Source organism: Sciurus vulgaris, assembly GCF_902686455.1.
Source record: "Sciurus vulgaris genome assembly, chromosome: 6".
NCBI classification, from domain to species: Eukaryota; Metazoa; Chordata; class Mammalia; order Rodentia; family Sciuridae; genus Sciurus; species Sciurus vulgaris.
Genome location: NC_136466.1, coordinates 118,197,520 through 118,213,534, shown reverse-complemented (window position 1 = coordinate 118,213,534; position 16,015 = coordinate 118,197,520). Strand labels below are relative to the sequence as shown.

Sequence of the window (16,015 nt, the reverse complement as noted above, 5' to 3'; positions counted from 1 at the left end):
AAAATCAAAACTAACATATCTAACCAGTCTTAGTCACCTACACAATAAAAGTAAGTGGGTTAATCTACTTTCTAACACCTGCTGAGGAGGTTAATCTACACATCATAAACAAATATGTACCAGCTCTGACTTTTCTGGATGTAGTTTCCAAAGTTCAGACTAACACAAAACACTAGACAATTGCCCAGAAATCATAATGCATTAAAGTTATACAGCAGAAGCATTATTAGGTTGTAGAAAGTACAAAGGCTTTGAGCCCTGGCTTGACTCCAAGTTACAGACCTCTGTGGATTTGTCTTCACATCTGTAAAATCATGATAATGATATCTACCTTACAAAGACTTGTTGAGAGAATAAATTAGGTTACAGCTGATGTAAAGTGCCTGCATACTTCACTTTAATGGCTAAATAAGCGTTAGCCCTCCTCCCCTCACTGCATAGCTTCACTTTTCAAAGGGCATCCTCAAAAAGTTTCATGTTCCTCTTTCCCTTAAAAAATGTGAAATAATTGGATATCACAATAGAGTCAATTGATTAGGATGAAATCTTTTAAGAAATCAGTAAAAAACTTAGGTCATGATAACTACTTATAACTATTTTAATTTTGAAAACAATACCAAAACTTTTATTCTACTTTAATTTCACATATACTTTTTTTTCATCATGCAAATGCACCAACCAGTAAAGCTAAGGAATTGTTTATCTGCTTGCATGGATTAAAGCTACACTAGCTAACCAGAAATAAGATCAAATCAACATTGATTGCCTCAGTAGTCTGCCGTGCTTGAAGGATATTACTTGACTTTTCCTCTATCATCTTTACCTCCCATTCAAGTGATCTGGGAATGGCCAAGGTAATAATTTCCTCTCATGAACTATTATTATGGAGCTAATGAACATGTATAACATCCTTCATGACTTCTTTCATCCATCTAAACTCTGGTTATTTTATCCCAGTCTCCATGAAAGAAGCAACAATACCATGCTCCCTTCAGGTATTTAATTTTCATATGTGAAAATCAACTTTTCATTCATTTTCCATTTATTCTCTCAACAAAATTTATCATCTTTTATATGCTAAGGATACCATTATGTTCTAAAGTATAAAGGTTTTCAGAAAATGTATAAACTTTGTGAGAACAATCTCTAAGGAAAGATGTTATTAAACACATAAGTTACTTAAAACTTATCTATTAAGAAAAGCAAACAAGCCAAAAGAAAAATACAAAACAAAATTTACCAAAATCAGCCCTAAATTACACCTAGTCTCAAACCTTTTTCCCAGATAACAAGATAAATATGTTATCTACATCATAATTTTTTTGTCTAAAAAACAGAAATAAGGCTTTTTTTCTTGAGCTTAGCTCAAAATGTTGATAATCCACTTTGTCCTTTGGTAGAACTAAGCTGTCCACATCTACCCCTTCCTCCTTGCACCATCACGACCAAATATTCCAAATATGCTATTAACTATCCTTAATATGTTGACTCTCTTCATTCTGTCACTAATATCACAAACAGGACAAAAATCTGGCAGAGAGGCCCATCCTCAATTACTAGTAGCCACTAATGGTTGATAAGGAAATGAAAAGGAAGTAGTAAGAACAGATAAGAGTAGGAATTAATCTTACAGGTATTAGACCATTCATGGGAAGTATTTACAATATTTCAGGTCTTAAGGTTGAAAAGTTTTCCTCTTGGGAATCACACAAATATTAACACCACTGATTTCATTTGCTGCCATTTGTAACAATGAATGAATTTGATTTGTTTGAACTCAACTTATTTGCCATTTTTCAAAATCCCAAACACCAATAATCACATTTAAGTACAAAATTAATATAAACAGTGCAGCTACCACTTTGGTGAAACACAGAAAAACAACTACCTCCAAAATTAATTGTCTTATTTTTCTTCAATTACTCCAGTTTTATGTTTCTAAGGACTACCATTCCCACATCTTAAATTTTCAGTCTAATCAACATAAGCTAAAAAATAAAAGAGAAAGTCCAAAAAATCTGAAAATAAAAGAATATGTTGAAAATAATGTTCAGTGTCTCTTTTAAAGTTCCAAGCAATGGTTCAGTTTCCCTTTTCCTCCCCCTGCTCTGCACCCCCCCCCCCACCCCCATTCCACTTCATCCAGACAGAGGGTAACAGTCTGAGCTGCCCTGGTTGAGTTGATCCTAAAGTTAACATTCAGCAGCCCATTTCCAGACAGCAGCGCTAAATCTATTTGGATAAAACGCGTGTGACCCAGACAGTTGGCATTTGGCCCAAACGCGTTGTACCGGCAGCTCAAATAAAAACAAGAGTAAGAAACTCACTCTCTTGTTCCCTCTCAGTGCGCTTTCTCACTCTCTTGCTCTCTTTGCCTCTACTACAAGGGAAGAAATTATCAAAGACAGAAATTGTAGCACACATTATCAGAAAGAGGCTTTCCAATACTCCCTCCAGTACTCTTGCTCTCCCTCTGCAATCCCTGAACTTTGGTCCCATACACATGTATATAGACATACCCTGATAAACAAGGCTCCAGAGGGTTATGAGTCTAGCACGTCCCAAGTGGCCAAAAGTAAATCAAAAACACACACGTCCATCTCTCTGATTAGCCTATTAAGAGCTTAACATATCCTAGAGCATCAGGGCTACAGCTAGCATATTATTGCTACCCTCTGAGTCCAGGCATAAAATATGCACTTGTCTAAATACTTAAGATACTGACATGTAACTATAAAATGCAGAAGGCTTTTCTTTAGGAAAACTGTAAATCAATTTAAAACACACACATCATTATTACTTTCTCCATCACTATTCGGCGAATAAAGGACCACAATAATCATAATCAAGTCCACTTGACAAAACATGTATATTCATATAATAAACGTATTTTTGCATGACAAAATACTTGCAAGTCCCAGAATTCTACAACCCCCCCGAGTAGTCTAGAGTTAAAAAGATTTCTATCTGTAAAATGAGTTCAGTCAAGCTCACTCCTTGCCATAAAACACACACACACACACACACACACACAGAGAGAGAGAGAGAGAGAGAGAGAGAGAGAGAGAGAGAGAGAGAGAGAGGAGAGAGAGAGAAAGAGAAAGAGGTTTTCTAAGCGTTATTCGGAAGACAAGCAAAGCACAAGTTTTAAAAAAAGTTTCATTGAATATTGTGAAGTCTTCCTTACCGTTTTCATCTTCAAATTCTGATAAAAAGTAAGTTTCAAACAATAGAGATTGCACTGGACGACTCACGTACTCCCTCTCCTCTCTAACTTTTTTTTTTTTTTTTTTTTTTTGCCCCCCCCCCCCCCCCCCCCCCCCACCCTTTGCTAAGCCACACCAGCCAGTTATTCTGCAGCCAGAATAAAACCTTATAGTCTAGCTAACCCGGGCTTTAGAGAACGGACTTTCCGATTTGGCAGAAGAAGAGATGCCTTCAATACATCCAGGATATCAACCTGAGATGTGCTTTTGCAAATCCCCTTTCTTTCCCTCCCCCCCCCCCCAAAAAAAAAAGAAAGGCAAAAGAAAGAAAGGAAGGGGGAAAAGGCTTATTGGGGGTGGAAGTGGTGCCTTCTCTTCCTGGACAGCTTAGTGCCTTTGCTATGCAAATAACATGTGCAGAGCATCAAAAGGTATCAGGAGAAAAGAAGACAAGAGGAGCAGGAAGGGCAGCAAAGTTTTGTTGAAGTAGCCCTAGATCTCACTACCGGCCCCCAGCCAACTTGAATTGCAGAAGAAAATTTTGGCAGCTTTTCCTCAGAGGCAGAGCACACTGACGTCAGTCTGCAGATGTGCCTGGGCTGCGTCGGGTGCGCATGTGTCCTGGGTCGTCACGTGGAGGGGGAGGGGAGGTAGAGGTACAATCGGGGTAACCAACTACCAGCCATTCAGAAGGGCTTAGACAATGTCAACTTTTCCACCCTGTGAATGAGAGAAATTCTGGCCCCACTAACCTCTCTCCCCTAACCCATTCCGCCTCTTTTCCTCCTGTAACCTCTTTTAGAAATTCTAGCCTAATTTGTTATTAGTGTTTCTTGGAAAAAGGAAAGGGGGAGGGAGAGGATGAGTGACTTTAGATGATGCCACTGTTAAGATCTTTGGTGTTACTCACTGAGCATTTTTTTTTTAATTCCTATAGTAAAAAATGTTAAAAGTTACACATAAACATTGCCTTTGAGGAAGTTATCGCAAACTTTAGATCCGTACAGCAGACAGATTTCAAGACTTGGTAGCTAATGTGTACAAAACGCCTGTGTGTTTTATATATACTTCAACAAGTAAGGTTACCACCAAAAAGGAAAGTAAACTAAGACCTGCACATTTTCCATCTGATTATCGACTTCAGGTTATGTGGGGCTTTAAAAGAAAAAGAAAGAAGAAAAAAAAAAAGGTAGGGAGGAGGGAGCGGGGGAAGAAAGAAGCTTGCATTATTTCCAGATGAGGGTGAGACTGGATGGTGTTTTAAAGTGCAACCAGGGAAAGCTACAAGTAAAGTGTCTTTTTTTTAGGTCAGTACTAAAATGAATGAAACTTCAATGACTGCCCAAATGAAAATAAACACGAAATCAGACCCCCTTCCCCCTCCCCCCCAAAAAAGGTAAGGGGGGGGAGAGACCCTGCTGAGATCTCAAGATAAACAAACAAAACCTCAAAACTGGTTCTTCAAGCTTTCCGATCTCACCCTCCCACCCCCACCACCATATACACCAGCTGCCTTTCCAACCTTTAAAGATAAAATACCACTACAATGTAGCACTTTCACTTTCATTTGCTAGGAGAAAACCCCTGGCATTAAACTGGGAAGAAAATGCCCAATGTATTTTTCATGTCCTACGGAAGCAAACAGCCTGGCACACAAATCGGAAAGAGGAAAAAACGTGAAAATAGCTCAGGACAAATGTTGCCTTACAGTGGTGTGATCTGCTGCATCATTTATCGTCTCTACCGTTGAGTGCAGGGTAGGGAGCTGTTTTAAGAGTTTCCGAGATTGGGGGGAGGGGGAAATTGACGCCTTGAAATTCCAGTCCTTAGTTAACGCCAAGTCAACTTCCGACGGCCAGAACCAGCAAGGGGAATTGGACCGGAGGGAAGGGGAGAGGGAGGAGGACTTTTCTAAATACTGGCTCTTAAATTTCTAGCTTCTGCTTACATTATTGCCCATTTGATTTTTTTTTTTCTTCCTACGCCGGAGGTAGTAGGTGTAATTCTTTTGGTGAATCCATGAATAGTTGGCTAAAAGAAGGCATGAATCAGACTGAGAACGTCCAAGAATGGTCAACCTTCTTTGAGGGTTGAAAGAGGAAAGCATCTGTCCACAGAGTTAATAGTCTTCATCTTGACCTTAATCAGTAGTATCTGGCTAAGTGCCACATAAAACAGGAATATATTCTGTGACTGACTGACAATTTTAAATAAAGATGGTTATTGGAATGTGTGTGTGTGTGTGTGTGTGTAAAATACATGAGGTGGCTAAGTCTCATAATAATTTTAAACAGCAAAAATAAAAGTTAGCACAGAACTGGTTTCGCATAGAATCACCTGTTAAACAGACAAACTGAACCTTCCTTAAATTTTCAAGAACTGGCAGTAGATCGGTGCAGCCAGCACAGAAAAATAAAGTTAAGGTATCAGTAGTAATCATCTATATAAGCTACCTGAAAAGTTTTCACTATTATATAAAATAAACTGCCCTAGGAAGTGGCAGCATTGTAAAGGAGTTTATTCAGGGAGAAGGGAACTTTGGCTAATTACTTATTCAAAGAGTGCCATCCTGTGTCTAAACAGAGTAATGAAAAATGATCACCAGTGTAAATCAGTATCCACTTTTAATAAGTGTCCAAGCATGACCAATTTTGTTTATTCTATGTCCCCATTATTCATTCCACCCCACTGGATTTTTTTGAAACCTGTCCCAGATGTCATTTCACTGCATCCATTAAGTATTTCTCTGCATTTCTAAAATAAAAGGACAAAAATAACCACTACCTCATCACTATTACTCTTAAAATAAGAATTCCTTAATGAACTCTTAATATCGACATTGGAGATTTCCTAACACAAATACAGACACTTTTTAACCTTTTTATTGGAATCATAATCCATACACTTCTTATGTCTTTTTTTGTTGTTGTTGTTACCAGGGATTGAACTGAGAGGTGCTTAACCAATGAGCTTCATCCCCAGGCCTTTTTTTTATTTTGAGACAGAGTCTCCCTCAGCTAAGGCCTCACTAAATTGCTAAACTTGACTTTAAAGTTGCAATCCTCCTGCCTTCGCTTTCTTCCTGTAATCTTCTATTTTTTACGTAAACTTTTGACTGACATAGAATATTCATTCAGAAATAATGGATGAATAAATATATAGCTTGATGATAAGTGATTAGTCTAATGACATTTCACAAGGTGAACTTGACCATGTAACTATCATCGTTTTTAGTCTCTTTTTGCAGTTTTCATTTTATTTTAAATAATAAAAATTACATGTTTATTGTGTACAACATGATATATATATGTATACATATGTGGTAGAATAACTAAAACAAGCTATTTAGCATATATATCTCTTCACATATATTTTTGTGTGGTGAGAGCTTACGGAGAACACTAAAAACCTATTCACTTTGCAATTTTCAGGTATTCAATATGTTGTTATTACCTATAATAACCCTTATGTACAATAAATCTCTTGATCTAGTATTTCTTTTTACTGACATTTCATATCCTTGGACCAACATCTCCTCAATCCCCCTACATCTCCTAAAATGTTTTTTAATCTATTGGTTTCCCCTCATGTTTTCTTTTCATTGCTATGTAAATTATTAATATCTTGCCATATTAATACTATATTCAGCACTTCTATTAGCATGGAAATGTTTTAGTGATAGACCCATGTATTATTTTTTAATTGAAATAGATGAAACAGACTTAAACTAAACCCTGAATGAATTTTAGTTACAGTAGAAATTCTTTAAAATTTTGTAGTGATCTTTTTCTTTTTTTTTTTTTTTTTTTTTTTTTTTTTTTTTTTTTTGGGTGCTGGGGATCAAACCCAGGGCCTTGTACTTATAAGGCATGCACTCTACCGACTGAGCTATCTCCCCAGCCCCTGTAGTGATCTTTTTCTTTCAAATATTTTCCTTTCAGCTTTCCTTTTCTGTCTTTATTTAATTGCAAGATGGAAGATTATGAGCAGAATAGAATAAATAACAAACCTCCTAGTTACACCTAAAAAAATAAAAGCTTTGCTGGCAGCCTTTAGAATTTAGGAAACTAAAGATAAAATGAGTAGAAATTGGAGAGGAAGGAATTTGTATATATATATATATATACACACATATATATATGTTTCAAAAATTGAAAAATAGAATCAAAGGCAGAGAAATTTGAAAGCCAAATAGGGACTGAGGAACTTTGAGAGACAAAGAACAGAGACTCTGAATTTCTAAAACATTAACATGTAAATTAAATTAAAAATTTTAAGTTTTAAAAGCCACAGCATTTCTTAAAAGTAAACTGGTTGTATTTTCAGGAAAATGAGAGAATTCTCATTTTATGCTTGCTTAGAATTATTAAATTGAAGCAAGTAACCATCTGTAAAAGTGATGAATTATTTATACTACCTCTAAGACATGAAAACCAGGTTCAACATTTTTTTTAAATTCCATACATTTTCTATACATTTTATTCTTTCAATAAAGTGGGCTTTTAATTTTATACAGTGAAAATAAACATTTTCTAATATTTTAAAAGACTATTGTAGAATATCTTAAATGCAAGTTTGCAAAGCACAAAGGAATAGATTGTTGGTTTTCACATTATTTAATGAAATTTAACAAATCATTTAAAAATTAAAAGTGTAAGCTAGAGCTTGAGAGAAGAATTTGCGATACATATAAGTGAAACAAAATAAATATCTAGACTATTTAAAGAACTTTCATAAATTGTAAGAAATAGATCAAAAATAAAAATTTTAAAAATGGCATAAACTGGCAAGTCACAGCAGAAAACAAGTTAATGTCCAATAAATCCGTAAAAAAGTGTTCAATCTCACTAGCAATCATGGAAATAGAAAAAATTTTTTCCACCAGAAGGGCAAAAATGTTAAAATTTCATAGTATCAGATATGGAGGAGGATTTGAAGAACTACATATCCCATAAACTTCTGTGGGGGTTGGGCAGAGGTTTCTGAGAGTTGAAACCAGGGCCTCAAGTATACTAAGTGGATGCTCTACTACTGAGATACACCCCTAATCTTCATATACTTTTTTTTTTTTTTTGTACTGGGGGTTTAACCCAGGAATGCTTTACCACTGAGTTACATTCCCACCCCTTTTCATATTTTATTTTGAGACAGGGTCTTGCTAAATTGCTTAAGGCCTCAGTAAGTTGCTAAGGCTGGCCTCAAACTTGCAATCCTCTTGCCTCAGCCTCCTAACTCTCTGGGACAATCTCTGAGATTAAAAGTGTATACCACCATGCCTGGCCTTCAGATACTTTTTTGTTTTTTTCTCTTTAGTTGTAGATGGACACAACATCTTTATTTTATTTATTTATTTTTACATAGTGCTGAGGATCAAACCAAGTTCCTCACACATACTAGAGAAGCACTCTACCACTGAGGTACAACCCCAGCCCCCTCATGTACTTTTGATGAAACTAGACATTAAGCACAAACACCACAGAGAGGAGTTTGGAAATATTTAATTTTGAGGAAGATGTGCATGGCCTTTCACCCAGCAAATCTGCTTTAAAGTACAAAGTGTTAAGAAACTCTTGTACATAAGAAAGTCTCATTAATAATTATGTCAATATCATTATAGTAGTTGAATAACTGGAAAAATCCAAAATGATTATCAATAGGAAAATAAATTATAATTTATTTCTACATGGAATATTATAGGATGGTAAAATGAATAATTCCAATGTGGAATATGATAGGACAGTAAAATGGATGGATTAAATCCACATCTATCAACATAGATAAATGATGTAACATTAAATTGAAACATTGCAATAGGCAATATTATGATATAAACTAGAAATAGATGATATATACAATATGATGCCAGTAACTCATAATTAATATTTTTTTTTTTTTGGTACTGGGGATTGATCCCAGGGGCACTTACCCACTGAGCCACATCCCCAACACTTTTTAGTTTTTGAGACAGGGTCTCATTAAGTTGCTTTGAGCCTCACTAAGTTGCTGAGGCTGGCTTTGAACTTACAATCCTCCTGCCTCAGCCTCCCTGAGCCTCTGGGATTATAGGTGTGCACCACTGCATCCAGCATAAATTTTTAATAACTTAACAAATATATATGTATCAAACTTTGATAATATGCACAGAAAGAATATATACTATCCTGAAGATTATGGTTACATAGAGGAAAAATAATAAAGAATGAGATTAAGCAGGAGTACAAAGTGAACATCAATAAAATCTGTAAAGTTTTGTTTGAAAACCAAGACAATCTGAATTATTATTGTAAAATGTTAACATCCACTAATTAGGGTGTTGGGTATACATGCATATATGTTATTTTACTGTCTACATGGTTGAAGTAATTTACAATATAAAAGGCAGGAAGGAAAGGTCACTAGTATTTGTTATTACAATTTCTGTCAATTTTAGGACTTTTGCACTTTAATTTTCAAAAGTTAGCAATTATGGTGGTATAGGTAAACAAGGTTAATTGAAATTCATGTAGTAGATTTAGCTTATAATTTCAGTCTTTCTATCTAAGACTTTTTAACCACGGATAGTTACAAAAAGTAGTTTAACATTAAACTCGTTTCCGGATTATTTTCTTTATTATACTGTGAGAACAATATCAGGCAGAAGAACAAACTTGAGAAGAAAACAGTGGGTATAATCAATGGTTCATGACTATACTATACAAATAATATTTAATATACAAAAAGAAGGAAGAGAAAAAGAAGTCAAAGTGTATCAATGAACTAACAGCAAAGACCCTCATTTGCTAATAGCAACTGCCCTTTGCTTAGCAATGTTCAAATGGCTCTGCCCTTTGCTTAGCAATGTTCAAATGGCTCTAAATATAAAAATATGACATTCCCTTTCCCAAATAAAACAGACAATTTGGAAAACAAGATTAAAGTGTGATAAGGAAAAATATAATAAATTACAAAATTAAGTGAAGTAGTATGAGTATTATGGAATTCAAAGAATAGAGAACTCAGTGAAGTTTAAATGATTTTTCTGACCTCTATATTGCCAAATTTGGGAGTAATTTTGTGGTTCTCACTTGAACTACCTGCAACATTAAGTTCAGTTGATCTACTCCCGTCTTCTAGATATAATGCACATTATTCTCTTGGGTTCTGTGACACTATACTCTCCGAGTTTTCCTCTTCCCTCAATGGTCCCTCCTCCTCTCTCAGCCAATATCCAGGAGTCAATCCTGGAAACTCAATGTCACAGTTTGGATCTGAAATGTCTTCTAAAGGATCATGTGTTAAAGGCTTGGTCAAGAGCCTATACCCATTTAGAAGGTGGGGCCTAATAGAAAGCAGTTAGATCATGGGGGGCACACACTTGAAGAGGCTATTGGGATCCTGGCCACTTCATTTCTCTCTTTGCTTCCCAGCTGCCCTTAGATGAGCAGCTTTATTTCACCACATTCTCCCTGCCATGGTGTTCTGCCTTGTCACTGGTCCAAAAGCAATGGAGCCAAACAACCATGGAAACCTCTGAAATCATGAATGTCTCAAATATTTTGTGACAGTGATAGAAATATAACTAATACATCCATTTTCTTCTCTATCTACCAATTTTCCTCAAGTTAATGTATACTTTTTAAAGGCTTTAAAGACCACTCACACGCCAATGACTCCTGTATCTAAATGTTTGCATGGGTGCTGATAGGCAAGACAAACAATGTGACCTTAACAGAGTTCAACCCATTTCTGTCTTTTCCATTCAGTAAATGATACCAAGTTGCTCATTCCACAAACCTAGGAGTCATCATTTATTCTTTTCTTGATTCTCTGCTCACGTAAGTCCTGGTGATTATATCTCCATATACATGAACTGAATACATTCATTCATCCATTTATTTCTGTCTCTACTCCTATCACCCTAGTCAAAGTCTAGCTGAAGAGACTACAGGGTGTTAACTGTAGGCAGGTGGGGCATTGTTGAGGAAGTAGGTCACTGGGGGGCATTGTCTTGAACTACATCTGTCCCTGGCCCTTTCTTGTCTTTCTCTCTGCTTCCCAACTGCCATGAGGTGAGCAGTTTTCCTCCACCATTCCTTTCCATCATGATATTCTGCCTTACCTCAGATCCAGAGCAATGGAGTCAGCCAATCATGGATCAAACCTCTGAAACTTTAAGTCCAAATTAAAATTTTCCTTCTCTAAGTTGTTTTCATCAGATGTTTTGGTCATGCCTTGAAAAACTAACACAAACTCCAAGAAGTAAAACATAATTATGGGGGTTTCAAGATGGCGGCCTAGAGGGTGGCTGCATTTCATGTTGCTCCAGGACTCAGGATTCAAAAGAGGAGATATTGAGACGCTTGGGACCAACTCAAAGCAGCCGGGTGACTCTCACCCCCTGGGGAGGCATCCCGGATGGGACGGTGGTCCCGGAACGCAGGAAACTTTGTGAAGTAGAACTGCCGGCGAGACGCCCCTCCCCCCGCTGGAGCAGTGAACTCGGACAGCTGGGAGCGCCGTAAAGGAGGCCGCTCGGCACAGCGCTGGGACTTGGAGCAACCACTGGGGCTCCGGCGGCTGTCCAGGGGAGGAGTGGCGAGGAGAGCTGTGTGGACTCAGGACACCAGGGCCCGCCCTGAGGAGGAGGAGGAGGAGCGTGGCCACTTGGATTCGGAGTGACTGCACCAGAGCTACAGGTGGTTACCAGAGGAGAAGCCGAGCGGCGAGCTGTTTGGACTCAGAACGACGCTTCTGAACCCCGGGGCCTGCCCTGAGGACGAGGAGGAGGAAGAGGAGCGCAGCCGCTTGGATTCGGGTGACTACACCAGAGCTACAGGCGGTTGCCAGAGAAGGGGCTGCGTGGCGAGCTGTTTGGACTCTGACCACTTCTGAACCCCGGGGCCTGCCCGGAGGAGTAGGAGGAGGAGGAGGAGGAGCGCGGAGGGTCCTTTGGACTCGCAGTGACTGCATTAGCGCTCCAGGCGGCTGCTCAGAGGAGAAGGTGAGTGGTGAGTTGTTTGGTCTTAAAGTGACAGCTCCTGAACACAGGGGGGCTGCCTGGAGGAGAAGCGTGGTGGGTCGCTTGGTCTTGAGTGGCCGCACCAGAGCTCCGAGTGGTTGCCCAGAGGACCCGTGCAGCGGGTCACGTGGACTCAGAGCCACTCAGAGGGACTGCTCCTGAACACCCGGGGGGTTATCTGGAAAAGGAGGAGGAACGGGGAGGGTCACTTCGACTCGGAGTGATTGATTGCCCCGGGCTACGGGTGGTTGGTGGGAGGAGGAGGCACGAAGTGAGTTTCTTGGACTCCTAGTGACCGCACCGGAATACTGGGCGGCTGTCTGGAGGAAGAGGCCTGTGGCGGGTCTCTGGGACTCAGAGCGATTGTTCGGGGCCACAGGTGGCTGCTCAGAGGAGGGGCCACACAGCCAGGCGATTAGGTGCAGAGCAGGGTCCCAGGATCTAGGAGGCTTCTGGGTGGAAGAGCCGCACAGAGACAGGCTTAGGGCGGAGCGAAGGTTCCAGGCCTGTGGGCAAATTCTCTGAGGAGGGGCAGCCTAAGGAGATTCATCTGCGAAGGGTAAGGCTCCCAGGCCCAGGAGGTAGGGCCGGGCCCCTGGGAACTTTGCAGAGGAAGGCAGCCCAGCCCAGGCGGTAGCTGTAAATTGAGGGGAACCTCTAGGAGGGAACTGACCAGCGAGACCTCCCCACCGGGTGAGTCTTCCCTGCTGGGTGAGGTTTCCCCACAAGGACGGTAAAACCAGAGACTCAGGCCCAAACAGGCCTTGCCTCAGCCCGCAGCCTAGGTCCCCTTTGAACGACCATTGGTTAACAAGTGGAGGCACCTCTGCCCACTAGCAGGGATTATACCCCACCTGAAGGACACCACTCCTAGAGAGGCAGCTTCCTTGTGGAGCACCGCATTATCAACTTCCTCCATGACTTCAGCCTACTGAAGGCTAAGGGGGTATATATATAGAAATCTTCAGGGACATTGTAAGTCAATAGAGGAAATCTGCAATATCTCAGCGGTCCACTGATACCTGAACAATATGAGAAAACAAGGAAAGAAAATGCTGCAAACAAATCTAGATGTTACATCAATAAAACCCAATGACAGCATGGCAGAAGAAATGACAGAAAAGGAGTTCAGAATGTACATAATTAAAATGATCAGAGAAGCAAACGATGAGATGAAAGAGCAAATGCAAGCATTGAATGATCGCACCAATCGACAGTTAAAAGAGCAAATACAGGAAGCAAAAGATCATTTCAATAAAGAGTTAGAGATATTGAAAAAAAAACAAACAGAAATCCTTGACATGAAGGAAACAATAAACCAAGTTAAAAACTCCATAGAAAGCATATCCAATAGGATAGAACACCTGGAAGACAGAACCTCAGACATTGAAGACAAAATATTTAACCTTGAAAACAAAGTTGAACAAACAGAGAAGATGGTAAGAAATCATGAACAGAATCTACAAGAACTATGGGATATCATGAAAAGGCCAAATTTAAGAATTATTGGGATTGAGGAAGGCCTAGAGAAACAAGCCAAAGGAATGAACAATTTATTCAATGAAATAATATCAGAAAATTTCCCAAATCTGAAGAATGAAATGGAAAATCAAGTTCAAGAGGCTTATAGGACTCCAAATACACAAAATTACAACAGACCCACACCAAGGCACATTATAATGAAAATACCTAACATACAAAATAAAGACAGAATTTTAAAGGCTGTGAGAGAAAAGAACCAAATTACATTCAGGGGGAAACCAATACGCATATCAGCAGATTTTTCAATCCAGACCCTAAAAGCTAGAAGGGCCTGGAACAACATTTTTCAAGCCCTGAAAGAAAATGGATGCCAACCAAGAATCTTATACCCAGCAAAACTTACCTTCAAATTTGACGATGAAATAAAATCCTTCCATGATAAACAAAAGCTAAAAGAATTTACAAAAAGAAAGCCAGCATTACAGAACATTCTCAACAAAATATTCCATGAGGAAGAGATGAAAAACAAAGAAGCAAATCAGCAAAGGGAGGAATTATCCTAAAGGAATTGTCAAATAAAGGAGGAAACAAGTTGTGTCAAACAAATAAATAAACAAAATTTAAAAAATGAACCAAATGACCGGGAAACCAAATCATTTCTCTATAATAACCCTGAATGTTAATGGCCTGAATTCATCAATCAAAAGACATAGACTGGCAGACTGGATTAAAAAGAAAGATCCAACAATATGTTGCCTGCAAGAGACTCACCTCATAGAAAAAGATACCCATAGACTAAAGGTGAAAGGATGGGGAAAAACATACCATGCACATGGACTCAGCAAAAAAGCTGGAGTATCCATCCTCATTTCCGATAATGTGGACTTCAAGCCAAAGTTAGTCAGAAGGGATAAAGAAGGTCATTTCATACTGCTTAAGGGAAGCATAAATCAGCAAGATATAACAATCATAAACATCTATGCCCCAAACAGTGGCTCATCTATGTATGTCAAACAAATCCTTCTCAATTTCAGAAACCAAATAGACCACAACACAATAATACTAGGTGATTTTAACACGCCTCTCTCACCACTGGACAGATCTTCCAGACAAAAATTGAACAAAGAAACCATAGATCTCAATAACACAATCAATAATTTAGACTTAACGGACATTTATAGAATATACCATCCAACCAAGAGTGAATACACTTTCTTCTCAGCAGCACATGGATCCTTCTCTAAAATAGACCATATATTATGCCACAAAGCTAATGTTAGCAAATACAAGAAGATAGAGACACTAGCATGTATTCTATCAGATCATAATGGATTGAAGTTAGAAATAAACGAAAGAGTAAAACACAGAAACTATTCCAACATCTGGAGATTAAACAATATGCTATTATATGATGAATGGATAACAAGATATTAGGAAGGAAATTAAAAAATTCTTAGAGGTAAATGAGAACAAAGAAACATCATATCAAAATCTCTGGGACACTATGAAAGCAGTACTTAGAGGGAAATTTATTTCATGGAGTGCATTTAATAAAAGAAGTAAAACTCAACAAATAAACAAGCTAACACTACAGCTCAAAGCCCTAGAAAAAGAAGAACAGAACAGCACCAAAAGTAGTAGAAGACAGGAAATAGTTAAACTCAGAGCTGAAATCAATGAAATTGAAAGAAAAGAAACAATACAAAAAATTGACAAAATAAATAGTTGGTTCTTCGAAAAAATAAACAAAATTGATAAACCTTTAGCCACACTAACAAAGAGAAGACGAGAGAAAACCCAAATCACTAAAATTCGGAATGAACAAGGAAATATCACAACAGACAGGATTGAAATACAAAACATAATTAGAAGCTATTTTGAAAATTTATACTCCAACAAAATAGAAAATTTCGAAGACATCAACAGGTTTCTAGAGACATATGAATTGCCTAAACTGAACGAGGAGGACATAAACAATTTAAATAGACCAATTTCAAGTACTGAAATAGAAGAAGTCATCAAAAGCCTACCAACAAAGAAAAGTCCGGGACCAGATGGGTTCTCAGCCGAGTTCTACAAAACCTTTAAAGAAGAGCTCATTCCAATACTTCTCAAAGTATTCCATAAAATAGAAGAGGAGGGAACCCTCCCAAACTCATTCTATGAAGCCAAAACATAATTATGGTGATTCCATTTCATTTTGGTTGTGATTGATTTAGAAGTAGCTATATAACCCAGTTTTTCCTTAGGAGAATTTAAGGGAAACATTGCTTTAAAATTTCTGGAAATATTTTAATCCTGGAAAATAAAAGAGAGCAGAATAAAATAT

The 16,015-nt window shown here is 38.3% G+C and overlaps 1 protein-coding gene across 3 annotated transcripts in view; it reads right to left on the bottom strand.

The window, feature by feature from the left end:
- Nucleotides 1-3,734, bottom strand: part of ADAMTS6 (ADAM metallopeptidase with thrombospondin type 1 motif 6) — a 318,093-nt gene extending 314,359 nt beyond the window's left edge. Inside the window, exon 1 of one of the 3 annotated variants that reach the window (XM_079144861.1) lies at nt 3,188-3,734. Coding sequence is in view for 1 of the 3 variants with exons in the window: in XM_079144865.1 (XP_079000991.1) it covers nt 3,188-3,196 (9 nt within the window). In the remaining 2 variants the exon portion in view is untranslated. Of the gene's footprint in view, nt 1-1,888; nt 2,087-3,187 lie in introns of those variants that run through there. The other 2 variants (XM_079144865.1, XM_079144864.1) reach the window with 2 other exon arrangements.
- Between the last annotated feature and the right edge of the window lie 12,281 nt (nt 3,735-16,015).